This window comes from Salvelinus namaycush, chromosome 7 (genome assembly GCF_016432855.1).
Source record: "Salvelinus namaycush isolate Seneca chromosome 7, SaNama_1.0, whole genome shotgun sequence".
In the NCBI taxonomy this organism is placed as follows: Eukaryota; Metazoa; Chordata; class Actinopteri; order Salmoniformes; family Salmonidae; genus Salvelinus; species Salvelinus namaycush.
This window is the reverse complement of record NC_052313.1, coordinates 27,731,966-27,752,497: the sequence shown is the minus strand read 5'-3', so window position 1 is coordinate 27,752,497 and position 20,532 is coordinate 27,731,966. Positions and strand designations below refer to the sequence as shown.

The window sequence follows — 20,532 nt, the reverse complement described above, 5'->3', positions numbered from 1 at the left end:
GAGAGATCATGTTCCAATGTCTTTTCCCACTCCTCTTTTCTGGTTTGCTGCTTCACTAGCCAAGCCTCACACAGCGGGGGGGGGGGGGGGGGTTTGCTTGAGGGAACTGATTCCTCCCTCCTGAGTTTTGAAGACCCTACTGCCACTTTCTCCCCCCTCTTTTCCCACTACTTCCCCTTGTCCTGTAAAGAGTTGTGGGCGGTTTTCTCTGGCCAGGAGGTGAGAGAAGGAGACCTGAATGGGGAAGGAATGCAGGAGACAAATGAGCACTCTCAGCAGGAGAGCGGGAATGTGAGTGAGCCATTGTGTCTCCTAGAGTCTGCTGCCTGGGACGTAAACACACACTGATAGGGAACAGGAGAACACACACAGACACGAGCGTGAACACACACTGCAAGGGAACACATGTGTGGTGGTAGACTGACGTATATTGTAGCTCTGTCACACTCGGTGATGCACTCTCGCCCTCCCACACACACGTGTGCTCTTCAATGTACTATTCACACACACACACCGGGCTGCATGCCCTCTCGTCTTTCCTCTTTCCCTCCAACAGGATGCGACGGGTCAGGGGTCAGAACTGGAGAGCACAAAGAGAGTTCTGCGTCTGTGTGGCCGCCTGGATTCTTGTTGTAGCCCTCCTCCCTCCCTCTCTTCCTCCCTCCCCCTCTCTTTGCCCGCCACGCCTGGCCTGACGTTTGGTTTTAGACCCCGATGGCTTTAGCATGCCTCTGTCTGCATCTCAAATGGAACCATATTATGTATTTAGTGCACTACTTTTGATCGGGGTAGTGCACTATATAGGGAATTTGGGTGCCATTTGGAATGTAGCCTCTGGTTGAGGATTAAATCAGCAGTGTCTCCTTTCCCTCCACGTGCAAGTGGTCAGGACAAAGAACGTCAAGTAGGGAGAAAGGAATGTAAGCCTCTAAACCATGAAATAATACTCGCTAGGCACACTGACATTTCATGACATTCCTCGGTTCCTACAAGAACAAACTGCAGTTGGAAAACTTGGAAAGACCTCAAATGTTGTATTTTTTTTGCATATACTGTACGTTATATATTTTGTCGTAAGTACATTGGATGTTTTTGTTTGTCTTTTATTGTCTTCAGGGCCCAACTTTCACAAAATGTTTTAATGTTTTATAGTGAAGCTATGTTTAGTTTCTTTTGTAGAGAAAAAAGGTTGTGAACTTTTGACCACATACCAGTGCATTTGTATGCTAATAGCTTTAGCTGCACTGAGGAGTGATCCTTCATGTAATGACATGACTTTTGCAGGTAACGTAACTGATTACAATTACAGTTTTTTGTAATCAGATGACGTTGTACTGTTCTTAACAATGATTTATATATACACACTAGATTACTTTTAGGGGTGCTGTGTTGAAGTCACAATGCCTCCAACTTGGAACTACCCCACCATAGTAAAAAATATTTTGGAAGCTATAGAAATGCATTTATTAATGTCTACATTCATTTTTTGCCACATCTATTATATTACAGACACCTTAATGCATAAGCTTTTATTATATTATGTTCGCTAAACATACAAATTCTAAAATGTATAAAAACATGTTCCTTAAAGTATACTTTTTAGAGGTTACTAATGTTACTGTCGCCACTACAACAACGAAAATACTTAAATACGTGTCATTTTGTTCTTGAAACATTTAATTGAAATATTGTAGAATTCCATTAATTCCTATGGAGGACTGCTCCTAGTGGAGAGTGCCAATATGGCCGACCGGTGGCTTCAAAACCTCTCAATGGCCAATACATAGCATCAACAATCCAGGGTTTATATACATCATTGGTTCTGAGCCATATTGGATGTTTTGTTCTGTTGGACAGTTTGTTTTTTGTTCTTCCTTATCTGTGGTCTGTGTTCAGTGTGTGTGTGTGTGTGTAGCGGTTGGTGGTGACTCTAAGGCCATGCTGGTGTGTGTATTTGTAGTCAGCAAACACACACACAGTGGCCTGAATTATCCACTTAGTACACTCAGAGTTGGGGAGTAACTGATTACATGTAATCGCTTACATGTAATCCGATTACAAAAAACTGTCATTGTAATCAGTTACGTTACCTGCAAAAAAAAATATATACTTTTGAAAAACTAGATGATAACTTCTTGGCTTACTTTTAAATTCAGAAAATGTGTTTGTGGGGAAAAAAATACATTATGACACCTTTCTGTTTTCTCAATGACATTCAATTCAGCATTGTAAAAAGGGGCACGTTTAATGTTACACCTGAGTGAGTCTGACCACAAGTATGATGACATACCAAATACTATGATGACATACCAAATACTATGATGACATACCAAATGCGTCTGATGGATAATTTTTGTCTTCTTCTAATGCCTCTTAAGTGGAAAGTAGCCCAAAAATAACTAAAGGTAATCAGATTACGTTACTGGGTTTGGGTAATCCAAAAGTTACGTTACTGATTACAATTTTGGACAGGTGACTAGTAACTGTAACGGATTACGTTTAGAAAGTAAACTACCCAACCCTGAGCACACTGGCAGTGGCAGCAACGTCATGTAGCAGAGGGACCAACACACACATAGCTGTCCCAGATCTCTTCTCAGCACACACACACACAGGGGGAATCATTAACTACCTTACCCGCCAAAGTGTGTGCGTGTGCATGTGTGTGTTTGTCTGTGTGACTGTGATGTGATAGATGACTCATATCTTTGCACCTGTGGAGATATGAGACTGCGTCTACTCTGAGGAGATGAGGATGGTGATAGTATAGTATTGATATTGAGAGCTCATAGCTCATGTCATTTATAGCTCATGTCAAGCTTCCCTTGATTACAACAATCTAATATAGTTTTAGAAAGATGTTGAATATCCCGTATTCACCCAATGACTACATGGATATGGTGTATATGCCTGTGACTCGCCTCTAGAGAGCTATGCTGTCATCACAGACACATGCGGTGTGTCATACAAGCACCTAACCTACTCACTCAGTGATACATGTTGCATCCCAAATGGCACCCTATTCCCTATATAGTGCACTACTGGGCCCTGGTCAAAAGTAGTACACTATATAGGGAATAGGGTGCCATTTCGAACACAACCAGTGAGACATGGGCCTGGGAGTGGGAAATGAGTGGAGTGAAAGCATGCATGAGATGAGTGGGTGTGGTAGCTTTAGCAATAGGAGGCTAGCGCTGGAGTTACTTTGTGCCACATGTGGCAGCAGGAATGTTAATACAGGAACCAAACGAAACGGCCTGACAAACGTACAGTATCTTATCTGAACCACTCTTTTCTCTCTCTCTCTCTCTCTCTCTCTACACCTATGAGGTTACTGTTGAGTCACTCCCTAAAGATATCCTCTTCTGTCTTTTTTCTGCCTCAGGGTATGTCGTTCTTTTAGGGCTGGGACAATGGAGTGATGTGTTGCTTCTAATAGTGAATGACTTGTGAGGCACTCATTGCCGAGCGCTGAGGAACAATAGGGGCAGTCTAAGCTCTCCAGGCAGGCCCAATGCGAAACTGTTAATGTTTCAACAATCCCCTCCTCAAAGCATTGTCCTGGGATTATCTCACTCTGCTCGGTTCACTATATTTGTCCACCATGTTAGTGTACATGTAACACTAATATAATATACACCATATTGCCCATATTGAATAATTTGGTGTGTATGACATCTGACATGACAGATGCTCATATTGTGTTGTAGATTATAGGACAGCTAAACTGAAATAGTAGCGGATGCTTCCTGTTGTGGAGATTGGTAAATGAAAAGTATGTCACTATGCACCTGTATCTTTTGTACTGTACAAATGTCCCGCTCTAGTTGAATTTGTATTACTAGCATCGCAGTAAGTTTCAGTCGCAGTCTGTCACTGATTGGTAGAGCAGATGAGGCTCATGAAGCAGGAATACAGGTAACTCATATTTTTTTTATTTGAACTTGATACATGACTCATGGTGAAAGTGGGTTTAGTAGGTTTGAATCTCTCTATTGCCTAACAGTTAGCAGCTGTCAAATAAATGTACAGTTGTCAGTCATAAACACTGTTGTCTTATCGGGTAGCATAGACACAAGACATGCCTGAAGCATAGTTATGTTTAGGTCCAGTCTTTCACAGTAAGGAATATGCCTGTTTTGACAAGCTCTACTAGAATAAATACAATACATCTGACTTAGACTCAGTGTGAAAATATTTTCAGAGACTGATTCACACAGAGTATACCCACATCAACGTAATGGTTGACACACAAAAAGTGGTTTTCGGAGCTCTGTTTTGAGTCACCTGAAGGAATTCCAGAAGCCTTCATGTCAGTCTGCACCACTCACCCACAAAGGTCAGGGGTCACAAGGAGATTTCTGCTCCCCAGATGCCTGACCCCTCAGCCCCCCTCACTGACACAATAGCTCTGTGTGGAGGAGTGTATGTGTGGAGTGGAGTGTGGTTTGTAGAGAGAAAGGTATTAGTGCTCCACAATGAAAGCCTTCAGTGTTCACGCACAGTCACACACAGTAACCTGAAACACTGTGGCGTTTAAGATTTACGGTTCTGATGTCTAGGTTCACATCAGATAGGCCCTACTTAATCACATATTCCAGTTAGGCTTCAGTAGAGCCTGTAATTGACATATTACCGTGGTTTACAGTGCTGTTTATGAGACTATAGTAATGTCATATGTGGGACCTTTTTCATATTGTTTTTCTTTGTCATCACATTACAGTGCCCCAGATAGCAAGTATTGAGCTGGAACGGAAGAGAAACTGGTTTGTAGAGTTAGCATTGAGGCATAAACAGTGGCTAGGCCATGACATAGCCTACAGGCTGAATGTTAGCTCAGGTGCTAGCTAACACGCTTCCTGTTAAAGTAATACAATAGCAGTTAACTGTTTTTCTCTTAGTGAGTTTGCTTAGCATGTCTAACATAAGACTGTTTGTGCTTATTTTTTGGGTAATTGTGCGTGTTTGTTTCAGCCTTGTGTTTTGTTAACCAGCTAGCTAGCGTTTAGCTGTGTGCCTGTGCTGCAGCCCCAGTGTACCCGGTAGAAGGTGCACAGCCAGCAGTCTGCTCAAATCTGCTTGCCTCCGCTGTGCCGTTAAAAACCCAAAGCCTCGGAGCAAACTTCATGTTGCTGCTTGTCTCCATGGAGACACTATCCCAAAGGACTCCAGCTGGTTGCGTGGTGTGTGAGAGTGAGCAGACGGAGCTATGACTGTGTTGCGAGTAGGGGGGGGAGGGGGGGAGGAAGCTCCGGAGGCCAACCTCTCACCCCTCTAGTCTGGTTCCCACTAGATGGGCCAGTGGCAAAGTCAAATTCGGCTTTATCCTAAATATTTATGAAAACAGCATTTTGCTTTTTGGTCTTAATTCAAGGGTAGGTTTAGGCATAAGGTTAGCAGTGTGGTTAAGGTTAGGGTTAGAATTTAAATCTGATTTTCAGAAGAGAAATTGTAAAAATAGCCCCTCCCCCCCCTCTCGCGCTCTCTCTCTCTTGGCTGTCTGGACACCTTCTGTAAGCTGTCAGTGTTCCCCCGCCCCCCTTCCTGTCTTTGTGTTTGCATGGCGGTGTTGAGGGTGCTGTTGGTGGCTATGCCCTTGGCCCCCACGGGGGGGAGCCCAACACTGTTAGCTTAATAGCCAATCGTTAGCATAGACCCTTGTTGTGCAGCCTCAGACAATTGTGTGAGAGGTGGTTCGTTCCCTGCTTCTGTTACCTCTCATAGCAAATCACTGTTCAGGCATTTGAAAAATCACAAATTCCTAAGGACAAATTGCACACAATACACACAGTCAGAAAGCGGTTCAAGTAATGGGAAAGTGTGACCAATGGAGCCAGAGGTACTTTAGGAGTTTTTGTTCTCTCGGGGCATGAAGAAGTGAATGGAGGCTTTTTTTTGTGAAGGGGTGTGTGAGGCGTGTGTGTGTGTGAGGGTTTGTCTTTGATTCTATCTAGCCCTGAGGGAGGGGATTCACCCGGAGAACAGCTATTCACACAAGCCTGTCAGCATGGGTTTTTTGAACCATTTGTCAAAGAGGGATTTGGGCAAGTGCCAAGAAGACTTTTGTCATTCACAAACTCCTTTTCCCCTCTTCGTTGGAATGACAACGACAATACACGCAGCAGGCTTCACCTCGAGAAAGGAGTGGAAATTAGATTTCAACCCAAACACCACTTTAATTAAGAAAGTGTGTTATTGCAAGTCTGTCTCACACACCAGAAGGCATTCGTTTGATTGTTAAATCAAATGAATTACAGGTAAGCCTAAGATCAAAATGGAATGAAATCCTAGTTTTAAAGAGGAAGAGTGACTAAGAAAGAAAAAGAGAGGGAAAAGGTTTTTCCATATACCTTCCTGGCCCCACTTTAAATGAAGTGCAGCTTATAAAGGCTTCATAAAGCCTTCATAAGCACTACATAGTTGGGTCACAAATCATCTATAACCGTATGTCAAGCTTTAAAAAGGGTTTCTAAATGTGGCTTAACTGTGTGACATAATCACCCATGTCAAATGTGTCATAATACGTCGAATATGACATAAACATGTCCTTTATGAAGGGTGACATGTTGTGCTGCAGGATGAAACACACTCTAAAGAGAAGTCATATTAGTCCCATTACGCCCCCAACATATGGACATAGAAAGTGTCTTTCTTCTGGAACCAAGTAACATATTCCTCAGCACATAAAGACGCACACAACAATATAACATACTATACCGTGCGGTGCTGGGCCCAGCCAGGTCTTTGACACATTCAACCTCTCCCCAGCTGAAAGATCAGCCACAAAATGTTGGCACTGTTGTAACAACAATATACTGTACAGTACTGTATTTCTTCATCAGCATCTTTATGCTTTCGATAATAAAATAATGATAAAAAATACTCTTTCAAAATGCAGATGTTTATTTCCTTATGGATCCGTAACGAATTACTATGGAAATAAATATCGCTGAATGACAGAAATATTGGAACAAAGTAGGCTAATGAAGGTAAACAAATTGTTGCTTACTGGAAAATACTCTTTCAAACACACACGGTCACGTTGTACAGCGCCATTATGGCTATTAGCAGGACTAAGTTGCCTAGAAGGAGGGTAGGGGGAGAATTCTATCGTCAAATGTATTTCTTAGTTAGGTTGGTTGTGTCACAACTGAGTTGGGGTGGGCATTCTATGTTTTGTGTTTCTATGATTTTCTATTTCTATGTTTTGGCCGGGTATGGTTCTCAATCAGGGACAGCTGTCTATCGTTGTCTCTGATTGGGAACCATACTTAGGTAGCTTTTTTTCCCACCGTTCTTTGTGGGAAGTTGTCTTTGTTTGTTGGCACTATTGCCTTTAGCTTCACGGTTTGTTTTGTATGGTTTATTGTTTTTTGTCGGTGTCATTCTTAAATAAAGTCAAATGTACGCCCACCACGCTGCACCTTGGTCCTCACCCTTCAACAGCCGTGACATACAGCACCATATTTTCCATTCCGTCCTAACTGAAACCACGAGGGTTTCGTCTTGAATTTTTCTTGGAATAGAAACACCATAATATTAATCAAATTAATTAAGCTACATTTCTTAAAATGAATCTCATATACTATGTGCTTACGAAAAAGGTTTACATTTTATAGTAATGCCAATATTGAAGATGATCAAATGCTTCTCAAAGATGCCCTCTGGTGATCAAACTAGCACTAACTGGCATTAATGCTAAAAATGCTGCAGTATGACGCAACTTTTAAAGGAGGAACCACTGCATCTGACATTTGTTAGCTAGCTAGCAGTTGATGTGGAGTCACCAAAATGATTTGAAATAACGATTGAGGTAGCCATGTAATCAGTGCTTGACTTGGACTGCAATAGGTGCCGGTAATCATTTTGGGTGTAGGTATTGTTTACATTTAGGTGCAAGAGTTTCCCATGACTTTTGAGCTAATATTCTAAAAGAGGAACAGGAGCTCAAGCAGTAGAACATTTTAGGTGCTGGTCAAGCACTGCATGTAATCTAGCCAAACACAACTTTTAATTGTGGTCATTTAAATTAGTTAACTTACCCGTTTAAAGCTGTCCAGTGGGTATTTGATTTGCGAACTCCGTCACATTTGTGCAAAAGAAACACTGCTAACCAAACAGTGCTAGGTGCATGTGCACTTCAATTAAAGGGTAACTACACTCAAAATGTAAATATCTTAGATTTTTCTCAGATATCAAATTAAACCCTGATGGGGTTTAAACATTGTTGTGACAATATAACATCCAAGCTTTTGCTATTTTTCTATAAACTATTTGTGCTTTTTATAGCGAAATCCATAAGAAATGGGAGAAATCAGAAACCTGGAAAACAAAAAACATAAAGAAATACCCAAAGAAATATAACGGAATTAGGCAAAAAATTATTTATTTTAATTTTAATGGGCCCTACCAACGTTTTTTGCTATGCATGACTTTATGTCATCCTGCAGCACAGCATTTGGGGGAAAGTTGAGGTCAGGTCCAATGTTGGCTATGCACCCAAGAGCGAAAGAGGTTGGGCCATCCTAGAATTGTTTTAATTTCGAGTAATATAATATACACCATTTAACAGACGCTATGGATACTGTTATAGATGATTTGCAACACATGTATGTAATGCTTATGAAGGCTTTATTGAGACTTTATGAAGCCTTTATAAGCTGCTCTTCATTTAAAGCGGGAACGCATTCCCTCCTAATGGAGCTGAGGAATCCAGAGTCACATTCCTCCCACAGTGTTCCTTCAGACAAACTGCATCCTTGAAACGGTCTGGTGTATGTGTGGGTGTGCTTGAGATTACCTCCTCTACCTCATCTCGTTCCTTACAGCCCTTCCCACCAATGCATAAAATAAAATAGTAACACGAGGAATAAAACAAAATACACAAGAATATACAGGGACTACAAGTACTAGTACCATATCAATGTGCAGAGGTACAATGTATTTGAGGTATATATGTACGTGGAGGCAGAGTAAAGTGACTAGGCATCAGGAAAGATAGTAATAATAAGAGTAAGGGCCCTCCCGAGTGGCGCAGCGGTCTAAGGCACTGCATCGCAGTTCTTGAGGCGTTACTACAGATCCGGGTTCGATCCTGGGCAGCGTCGCAGCCGGCAGCGACCGGGAGACCCATGAGGCGGCACACAATTGGCCCAGCGTCGTTCCGGGTTAGGGGAGGGTTTGTCCGGCCAGGATGTCCTTGTCCCATCGTGCTCTAGCGACTCCTGTCTCGGGCCGGGCGCAGTGCACGCTGACACGGTCGCCATTTGGATGGTATTTCCTCCGACACATTGGTGCGGCTGGCTTCCGGGTTAAGAGAGCAGTGTGTCAAGAAGCAGTGCTGCTTGGGAGGTTTGTGTTTCGGAGGACGCATGGCTCTTGACCTTTGCCTCTCCCGAGTCCATACGGGAGTTGCAGCAATGGGACAAGACTGTAACTACCAATTGGATATCACGAAAAAGGTGTAAAAAGTACAAAAACATTTATAATAAAAATGTTAAATAATAAGAGTAAAATAAAGAACATAGTAGCAGCAGCAAATGATGAGTGTAAAAGTGTGAGTGTGGGAGTGTCAATGTAGTATGTGTGTGAGTAAGTATGTATATAGAGTCTAATAGAGTCTAAAATGTGTGTAGAGTCAGTGCAGATAGTTTGGGTACCATTAACTCACTATTTAGCAGTCTGGCTATTTAGAAGTCTTATGGCTTGGAGGTAAAAGCTGTCTCGGAGCTTTTTGGACCGAGAGTCGATGCTCTAGTACTGTTTACTGGACGGTAGCAGAGGGAACAAACAGTCTATGGCTTGGGTGTCTGGAGTCTTTGGCAAATTTTCAGGCCTTCCTCTGACACCGCCTGATATGGAGGTCCTAGATGGCAGGGAGCTCGGCCCCAGTGATGTACTGGGCTGTCCGCACCACCCTCTGTAGCGCTTTGCGGTCAAGGGTGGAGCATTTGCCATACATACCAAGCGGTGATGCAGCCAGTCAATATGCACTCGATGGTGAAGCTGTAGAACTTTTGAGGATCCGAGGGCCCATGCCTAATCTTTTCAGCCTCCTTAGGGGAAGAAGAACTGCCTTGCCCTCTTCACAACTGCGGGTGTGTGTGGACCATGTTAAGTCCTTAGTGACCTGGACACCAAGGAACTTGAAGCTTTCAACCCACTCCACAACAGCTCTGTTGATGTGGATGGGGGCGTGCTCTCCCCTTTTTCTCCTATAGTCCACGACCAGCTCCTTGGTCTTACTGACATTAAAGGAGAGGTTGTTGTCCTGGCACCACACTGCTCAGTCTAGGACCTCCTCCCTGTACACTGACTCATCCCCATCGGTGATCAGGCCGGCCACTGTCGTATCAGTGGCTTGATGATGGTGTTCTAGTCATTCATGGCCACACAGTTGTGGGTGAACACGGAGTACAGGAGGGGACTAAGCACACACCCCTGAGAGGCCTCCGTGTCATAATTTATCATTGCGTTTGTTCTGTAATTTACCCCCACATCACTGTAATGGCATTGTGTCATATGGACAGCCAAATTGAACTGGGACTCTTTTATGTGGAATTTTTCTGAGGTTTGGAGATCAAGTGGCGGGATTGGGATGCTCAGATCTGGAAGCTCTTGGTTTAGTCTCTGTGAGGGATGTATGAAGTTCACTGTGTTCATTAAGTTGCTAAGCACACACACACACACACACACACCACAGTGTAGCCCAGGTCACCACAGACAATAGTTTCAGATGGATGGCGGGCATATCAGTCGCAGGCGAGGAAGTCTGCAGTGTGCCTTGAGGTGGTCATGACAGATTGAAATGTTCGGCTGCACTGTGTCAACAGCCCTGTGTGTGTGTGTGTGTGTGTGTGTGTGTGTGTGTGTGTGTGTGTGTGTGTGTGTGTGTGTGTGTGTGTGTGTGTGTGTGTAGGGGGGGGGGGGCATGTTCAAGCGTCTTTAGCGTGTTTACTCAACCTGTCTCAGCATACACAGCCCAGTCTTCACCTCCTCTCTGTCTGGCCACAGCAGAGCAGAGCAGTGACAGATAGGAGGGGCATGGCGTTGTCTCCAGTTTCATATCCCTCTTAATGGAGAAACATGAAAACGCAATGTTCTTTAAAGCCTTCTTCACAGTGTGTGTCTGTCTGTGTGTGTGTGTGGGTATGGACTTCTGGTCCCCACAAGAGTAGTAAGCAAACCAAAATTGGACCAATTGGGGACATTTTGTTAGTCCCCACAAGGTCAAATGCTTTTTCTAGGGGGTTTAGGGTTAAGGTTATAATTAGTGTTAGGGTTAGAATTACGTTAAGGGTTAGGGTTAGGAACTATGGTTAGGTTTTGGGGTTAGGGTTAAGGTTAGGGTACCGTTTATGGGTTATGGGTTAGGGAAAATAGGATTTTGAATGGGACTGAATTGTGTGTCCCAACAAGGTTAGCTGTACAAGACTGTGTGTGTGTGTGTGTGTGTGTGTGTGTGTGTGTGTGTGTGTGTGTGTGTGTGTGTGTGTGTGTGTGTGTGTATGACTGCAGGCGATAGAGCTTCAAAAAGACTGACATTCAATCCCCTGAACTTCTGCTCCCTATTCGCCTGGCAAGGCCAAGACCATAGCCTCTCTCTCTATCTGTGTCAGTCAGTGTGTGTGTACCAAATGGCAGCCTATTCCCTTTATAGCACACTACTTTTGACCAGAGCCCAATGTGCTGGTCCTATGGGCCCCGGTCAAAAGTAGTGCACTATAAAGGGATTAGGGTGCCATTTGGAACACAGACAGTGTGGGTGGGTGCTTATACTTACTGGTCTGTACTCAGTGACCTTTGTAGAGATTAGCAGTGTTTCAATCATAGACCTATAGAGACATCTGCAAAACATCAGAACTGGGTTGAAAACAACCCAGCGCTGGGTAAATAGTGGACAGAACACACATTGGGTTATTTTGACCCACTTAGTTGGGTTGTTTTCTTTGAAGACTGGAGGCATGGATTAGTAGGAGTGTGGCATTCAAATAGTTCTTTTTGGCCACCCATGAGAGTAAATGTAATTCCAGTTCATCTGTTCTGTTGTGATCACATGTTAAGGTTCATCACTGATACGTTTGAAGCTTTAATGCCTTTGCATATTTCAATGTTGGGATGGTCACCACTTTGTTGTTTAAATGTTATTAAAATGTCCCTTCAATATTTTTGCACGTATATTAATATATATACTTAATAACATTATTGTAATATTATTTTAAGTGGTAACTCTCCCAACAATGGGATATACAAAGGCACCTGAGGAACTCATAATCTTGTAAAAGCTACAAATATGTGATGGCAATAGAACACATTATAAACCGGAATGACATTTACTTTCATGGGTGGCCAAAAATAACTATTTGAAAGCCACACCCCTACTAAGCCACGCCTCCAGTCTTCTGATCTGACCTGGTAGCTCGATTACCCAGCATCAATAACCCAACAACCCAGCTAAGGCTGCGTTCACATAGGAAGCCCAATTCTAATATTATTTTCACTAATTGGTCATTTGACCAATTAGATCCGCTCTGAAAAGGATCTGATGTGATTGGTTAAAGACCAATTAGTTGAAAAAAATAGCATAAGTGACTCAAGTGGCTGGGTCAAAATAAAGTGTGTTCTGTCCAATATTGACCTAAATTGGGTTGTTTTTGGGTTGTTTTTAAGGATGCTTTCTCACAGGGTGTGCTGCACTGTTACAACTTTAACTGGATGGCACAAAAAAACTATGTATTTTTCTTAATATATAAATTGTGCTACTTATTTTCTTGAACAAGTAGTACAGCGTTAGCTAACACCTGGTAACGAAGTCTTTGGCAACTCTTCCTGTTAGCTACAATGATCTAATCAAAATACAATCTTATTAATGTAAGCATCCTTATCTGAACTTGTCAAAACTTGACTGTACAGACTCATGGCTGCCTTTGAGGATTAATTCAATCGTGGTCTTGACGGGAGGCTTTAAGGCAGCCAGCCCGCCAGCCAGGCAACCCTCTAAACCTTTGCTGCGGTAATGTAGCTGTCAAGAGCAGTGGGGAGGGCCCACATAAACATTTTATCTAATGGTTTTCGACACGGCACTCACGCACACACACAAACACACACACTCCGTGCTCCGCACTCAGGGTTTGGCAGACAATGGGCACTGTACGCCGCTCCCACCGTACGCTGTAGGATGTTTGTCTTTTTCAGGGATTAAAGGGATCCAGGAAATTCACTCACTGTCCTAGTTTCTGGGACAGGAGTCAGCCAATAACCTAGTTCTGATGGGGACATGTGGAGGAGAAATCAAAGGCATAACGCTGCTATGTTCTGTGGTGTTATGTTCTGTGTTTAGTGCCTTGGAAATATTGTGTGGGAACCCTATCCCCTAGTGCACTACTTTTGACCAAGTGCACTATTTTGACCAGGGCCTGGTTGAAAGTATTTTTGCACTGTATAGGGAATAGGGTGCCATTTGATGTGCTCTGTGTGGACTCCCTGCACACTTGTGAGACCAGGGCCTGCATAACTGCCAACCTGTCGCTGTAATAGGAGATGGCACTCACTGAGAGAGAGAGAGAGAGCGAGAGAGAGAGAGAGAGAGCGAGAGAGAGAGAGAGAGAGAGAACTGATATATGTATGAGTGTGAATGAATTTGTGGATCTTGTTTGTTTGAGAATTGATCTTTGCGTTAGGGCTTGTTTGCAGTGACACCCTACCTCATTACTCAGTACACGTCTTTGTTTATAGACACTCACACACACACACACACACACACACACACACACACACACACACATGCAGTTGGCCTGTTATGATTACGTAAAGGAGGTCAGGCAATAGAGGAGATCAGGATGGCAGCTTTCAGCCACAATAGACACAATAGATCCGTAGTTCAAGTGAAGTGACCAACGGACAAACCTTTTTAGAAGTTTAACTAAGCTTTGTTGAAGATGCTCCTAATCTAGATTCTACACTACTTGTTAATTTGACAGCAAACCTAGCTAATCGCCCTGTGAACTACAGTCACTACTGTACTTAATCTCGTTCACAGGCACTTTTGCCCAAAAGCTTCTGCTCAAACATGGCCTTCCTTAGCTAATACAAAAAGACCGGGAGAAACTCCCGGCGCATAGGCATTGGCTTAATCTACCACAACACCTTCCCCCTAACCCTCCCCAACGCCTCGCATCTCAGTGCAAGAAGCATCACTGCAGTACCTGGTTCAAATCCAGGCTGCATCACATCCGGCCATGATTGGGAGTCCCATAGGGCGGCGCACAATTGACCCAGTGTCATCCGGGTTTGGCTGGGGTAGGCCATCATTGTAAATAAGAATTTGTTCTTAACTGACTTGCCTAGTTAAATAAAGGTAATAAAAAATAAAGGCCAACTTTGAATAGTTTATATCACAGGCTTAAGTGCGCTGTGCACAATAGCCTGGGGATGAGGTTACTACTGTACTGTACGTACTTGCAAAAATGCAACAAAAAAAGGTAGAACTTTTTTTTATATATATGTTTGTTCTCGCCTTTTTCTAATCATTTCCCCCCACATTTCCTCTGCACTGATATTTTTTGGTTTTCATAATTTTGTAGTTTCCTCTGTAGTTTTTGTAGATTTTTAACCATTTTTTCCCATTTCCCCGCTGCAGTGTCATCAATATATTTTCTCCATAATTTTGTAGTTTTCTCTGTATATTGTGTAGCTTTTTCTAACCAGGTTTTCCCCCTCCTGTCCCCCTCTGCAGTGTCATCATGCATCACCACGTACAAGAAGATGCCTCCGCCGGTACCGCCGCGCACAACCCCGCCCAAGCCCTTTATCTCCATCACGGCCCAGAGCAGCACCGAGTCGGCCCAGGACGCCTACATGGACGGGAGGTCAGGCCCCCGGACCCACATCAGCACCTCCCAGCCCGGCCTGTCCAACTCCAGAGAGAGCATCGACAGTATGAAGGTATAATATAATAAAGTATATTGTGTATTCTGAAAATATTATAAAACTTAAAGGTATGTCAATAATCTGTTTTGAAATTTGTGATTTTATCAGTGTCAATTTATGTTTTTGTCAAATCATTAAAAAGATAAACACTTTTTTAAAAACATATTTGATTGTTTATTTTATTATTATTATAAAGGCCCTGACGGCAGCTATCGAGGCAGCTAATGCCCAGGTCCACGGCCCAGCCAGCCAGCATGTCACCAACAGCACCATCACCGCCACCAACATTGTCTCCACCGACAGCAAGAGAGACACCCTCCGGAAGTGCCTCTCCATAGGGATACAGGTCAGAGAACAGACACAGATATGCCTATGACCGTATTGACCAAACAATGACCACATGCTGACCACACACTGACCTGTGGTCTGTTCTTAACTGACATATCTCGGTTAAACCAGAACTAAAATCTTGCGTAATTTGATCAGATTCTACCATTTATGTTTACATAGTCTGTCCAGGAGAGATGATTAATTCTTACCTGTAAAAATAAAGTTTATATAAAAATACAAAAAAAAAAAATCTGTGTACGGTTGCAGGTGGATGGACCAGAGGAGGTTGGGGGGACAGAGGAGCACTCCAAGTTCCAGTCAGTAGGCATCCAGGTGGAAGAGGAGAGATGGTGAGAAGCGAGAGAGAAAAAGAAAGCAGGAGCGTGTGAATGATTTTCTGCCATTCATGTTAGTGTTTATCTTGTATCCTGTTGCAGTCTGCTGGTGTCTCTGCTAGCTGACTGTCCACTCATTGTGCATTCAGTTGGCACCTCTCTCTGACACTCCCCCCTCAGGCCTGAGAGCTGTATGGATATAAATGTGTACCTTCGGGTGGGGCCTAGTTGACTGTAGGCTGTCGGGTCCACCATCCCACCCCACACCTCACTCCACAACAGCTGCCCCCAGCTCGGAGGAGTTTGGGCATCAGAGCCCCTTGACTAGGGGGCCCATGCATGCAGTGACAGCTGGGGAAGTGGAGGATGTGTTGGAGGGAGGGGATAGGAAGGGAGTGGGGGCAGTTAGTTGACAGCCATCTGTTGCAGCAGCATTTGTGATGTGGCCAGGCCACTTTGGGAGGGGGGGGGGGGGGGGGGGGGTTGTCAGTGTCCTGTTCTTTTCAGTACATGGTCATGTACAACCCCAACTCCCCCTTTTCCTGCCCTACACGTAACAGTTCCTATAGGTCCCCTATCTCCCCCTAAACCCTTATACTAAAGCCCCTATAGCATGCCTATTGACCACCTCATTGGACAACTGCCCTGGCCCCTGACTGACTTATACAAGGAGCATTTGCATAGGCAGGAAGTCAGGGAACGTTCCTGGTTCCTGGAGTTGTGTGAAAATATGTCTACACAGCAGGCAGTTATGTGTCAGTGTGTCTGCCTGCGTAACTCCCATCCACTTACCACAGTAACCCCTCTGTTAGTCAGAGCTGAGGGGAGATGACCAATTTAGAGACTGTACTAGACGCAGTAATCTGATTTCATACTGTACACAGAACATGGTTAGGAATCAAAGAGCCCAGTCTCAACCTACCAAGGTCATGTACAGGACTGCAGTTTCAGAGTCAGATGCAGAAATCTGGTCTGTGTACCAAATGGCACCCTATTACCTATAGTACACTGCATTTGACCAGAGACCTATGGCTGGGCGTATTTGCCCTGGTCAAAAGTAGTGCACAACATAAAGAATAGGGTGCCAATTGGGTCAAAGTAATCTGGAGTTTTTCCTCAAAGAGCTTTCCTCAGCTGACTAGCCAAGCATTGAAAAGGAGGCACATCTCCAAGCAGCCAAGGCAAACATTAACTCCTGTAGACACTTCCACTAGTCAAGTGGCTCTGGGGTTTAATGTCACACATGTGCCTTCCCTTGGTGCATGTTTGAATTTGAGTGCGTGTGTCTGTGTGTGTCGCAGCAGGTCCGTTCTGGGAGGTCATGGTCTGGGTAGAGTGCCCCTTATACACTAGATTCCCAGACGGTGAGAGTGCATCACTTCTGTGGCCCTACCCCACTCACTGAAAAGATGTGTGTGTGTGTGTGTGGGGGGGGGGGGGGGGGGGGTCATAACCTCACCTCAGTGTTTGAACTGGGCTTAAGCCTGCCAAACTGAGAGGGAGTGGAGGAGAGCAGTAAAAAGAGAGGAACACTACAAACAACCTGGCTGCCTTTTCAAGACATCTGTCAGCTGTCTGCTCAGACAACTCATACAAAATGACTCAAGTAAATGTCACCCAGTAAAATACTACTTGAGTAAAAGTCTACATTTGTTTTTATGTATGTGTAAGTATTAAAAGTAGACGTAATTGTTAAAAATAATTAATTATCAAAGATAAAAGTATGAATATTTTCAGATTTCTTTCTAGCAAACTAGATGACACAATGTTCTTATTTTTATGGTGGGGTAGCCCCCCCCCCCCTCCCACTCCAACATTCAGACATAATTTACAAATGAAGCATGTGTTTTTAGTGAGTTTGCCAGGTCAGAGACAGTAGGGATGACCAGGGATGTTCTCTTGATAAGTGTGTGAATTGGACAATTTTCCTGTCCTGCTAAGTACTCAAAATGTATCGAGTATTTTTTGGCGTCAGGGAAAATGTATGGAGTAGAAAGTACAGTGCATTCAGAAAGTAGTCAGACCCCTTCCCTTTTCCCACATTTCCACATAATAGCCTTATTCTAAAATTGATTAAATATTTTGTTTTCCTCATCAATCTACACACACTACCCCATAATGACAAAGCAAAAACAGTTTTTTAGAAATGTTAGCAAATTTATTATGAATAAAAAACAGAAATACCTTATTTACATAAGTATTCAGACCCTTTGCTATGAGACTCGAAATTGAGCTCAGGTGCATCCTGTTTCCATTGATCATCCTTGAGATGTTTCTACAACTTGATTGGAGTCGACCTGTGGTAAATTAAATTGATTGTACATGATTTGGAAAGGCACACACCTGTCTATATAAGGTCCCACAGTTGACAGTGCATGTCAGATCAACAACCAAGCCTTGAGGTCGAAGGAATTGTCCATAGAGCTCAGAGACAGTATTGTGTCGAGGCACAGATCTGGGGAAGGATACAATCAATTCTGTAGCATTGAAGGTCCCCAAGAACACAGTGGCCCCCATCATTCTTAAATGGAAGAATTTTGGAACCACCAAAACCTTTCCTAAAGCTGGCCGCCTGGCCAAACTGAGCAATAGCGGGAGAAGGGCCTTGGTCAGGGAGGTGACCAAGAACCCGATGGTCACTCTGACAGAGCTCCATAGCACAACAGCCCACTTGGAGTTTGCCAAAAGGCACCTAAAAGACTCTCAGACCATGAGAAACAACATTCTCTGGTCTGATGAAACCAAGGTTGAACTCTTTGGCCTGAATGCCAAACGTCACGTCTGGAGGAAACCTGGCACCATCCCTACGGTGAAGCATGGTGGTGGCAGCATCATGCTGTGGGGATATTTTTCAGTGGCAGGGACTGGGAGACTAGTCAGGATCAAAGGAAAGATGAACGGAGCGACATACAGAGAGACCATTGATGAAAACCTGCTCCAGAGTGCTCAGAACTTAGACTGGGGGCGAAGGTTCACCTTCTAACAGGACAACAACCCTAAACACACAGCCAAGACAACACAGGAGTGGCTTTGGGACAAGTCTTTGAATGTCTTTGTGGCCCAGCCAGAGCCTGGACTTGAACCCGATCTCTGGAGAGACCTGAAAATAGCTGTGCAGCAACGCTCTGCAGAGATGAATGTGAGAAACTCCCCAGATACAGGTGTGCCAAGCTTGTAGTGTCATACCCAAGAAGACTCGAGGCTGTAAATGCTGCCAAAGGTGCTTCAACAAAGTACTGATTAAAGGGTCTGAATACTAAAGTAAATGTGATATTTTTTAATATATTTTTTTATACATTTGCAAAAATTCTAAAAACCTGTTTTTGCTTTGTCATTATGGACTATTGTTTGATGAGGATTTTTTTCTTCATTTCATCAATTTTAGAATAAGGCCAGTGGTTTAAAGTGCTTAAGTAAAAATACTTTAAAGTACTACTTAAGTTGTTTTTTGGGGTGTCTATTCTTTCCCGTTTATATTTTTGACTACTTTTACTTCACTACATTCCTAAATAAAATAATGTACATTTTACTCCATACATTTTCCCTGACACCCAAAAGTACTTGTTACATTTTGAATGCTTAGCAGGACAAGAAAATTGTGAAATGCACACACTTATCAATCGAACATCCCTTGTCATCCCTACTGCCTCTGATCTGGCGGACTCACTAAACACACATGCTTTGTTTTTAAATGCGGTTGGAGTGTGCCCATGGCTATCCGTAAATTGAAAAATTAAAAGAAAATGGTGCCATCTGGTTTGCTTAATATAAGGAATTAGAAATTATTTATACTTTTACTTTTTATACTTAGGTACATTTAAAACCAAATACTTTTAGACTTCTACTCAAGTAGTATTTCACATTAAAGTATCTTTAGTTTTACTCAAGTATGACAATTGGGTACTTTTCCCACCACTGAATAAGAGTGTAACGTAATAAAATGTGTAAAAAGTCAAGGGGTCTGAATAATTTCCCGAATGCACCGTACATTATTTTCTTTAAGAATGTAGTGGAGTAAAAATAAAAGTTGTCAAAAATATAAATAGTAAAGTACAGATACCCCTAAAAACTACTTAAGTAGTACTTTAAAATTATATTACTTAAGTACTTAACACCGCTGAATACAACACTACCAATTTCAATCTAACTTCAAATCCTCATTCAAACAGCAACTACTCTGCAGAGATGTTTCGACTTATGTCATGACCCCACACATTCCATATGGTCAAATCATGGCAGCAAATGGGGTAGGTGAAGGTTGGTTTTTTTTCACCACAGTGCAGTCCAGTGCAGTCACTGGTAACATGGAATGTGGGTGTGTTCATGGTCTATAGTGGTCCTAGTTTTCAAATCATATCGTCCTCAACCCACTTTGACCGCCTTGAAAAGTCAGAGACAGTCAGACCTTCTACTGCTTTATGGTCCTGTCAAAGAGGACAAATGGACAGAGAAATGGACTCCGACTCTAATGGAACCCTATTCCCTACGTAGTGCACTACTTTTGACCAGGACCCATAGATCTCTGTTCAAAAGGCTCTGGTCAAAAGTAGTGCACTATAAAAAGGTGCCATTTGGGATACACACAGGACATGCAGGATTCATTAAAATGCCTGGGACTCCTAGTGAACCCTCCTACTGATGCGTTTCAGTTCTTAGTGCTGAGCATTTTACGTTTTGACCCAAAACTGGGATTGGGCTTCTCCAGAATTAGCCCAGAACAAACTAGGAGCTAAGAGAAGAAAACAATACAGTAGCCACAATCCAGACTGACAGTCATCCAGTCTTGGAGCAGCTTTTCCCCCAGTTGGCGAGCGGAGCAGAACAGAGCAGAACAGAGCAGCGCAGAGCAGAACCGAGCACAACAGAGCAGAGCACAACAGAGCAGAACAGGCCTCCCTTAACAACTGAAGTCATTTACAAGGCCCTGTGAAGGACTCCA

At 43.3% G+C, this 20,532-nt stretch overlaps 1 protein-coding gene across 1 annotated transcript in view; it reads left to right on the top strand.

Moving 5' to 3' along the window:
- The window catches only part of LOC120050422 (disks large-associated protein 1-like), a 130,824-nt gene that overhangs the window by 96,406 nt on the left and 13,886 nt on the right, over window positions 1–20,532 (top strand). Inside the window, exons 6-8 of the mRNA XM_038997012.1 lie at window positions 14,735–14,943; window positions 15,125–15,274; window positions 15,526–15,608. Of these exons, the coding sequence (XP_038852940.1) occupies window positions 14,735–14,943; window positions 15,125–15,274; window positions 15,526–15,608 (442 nt within the window). The remainder of the gene's footprint in view (window positions 1–14,734; window positions 14,944–15,124; window positions 15,275–15,525; window positions 15,609–20,532) is intronic.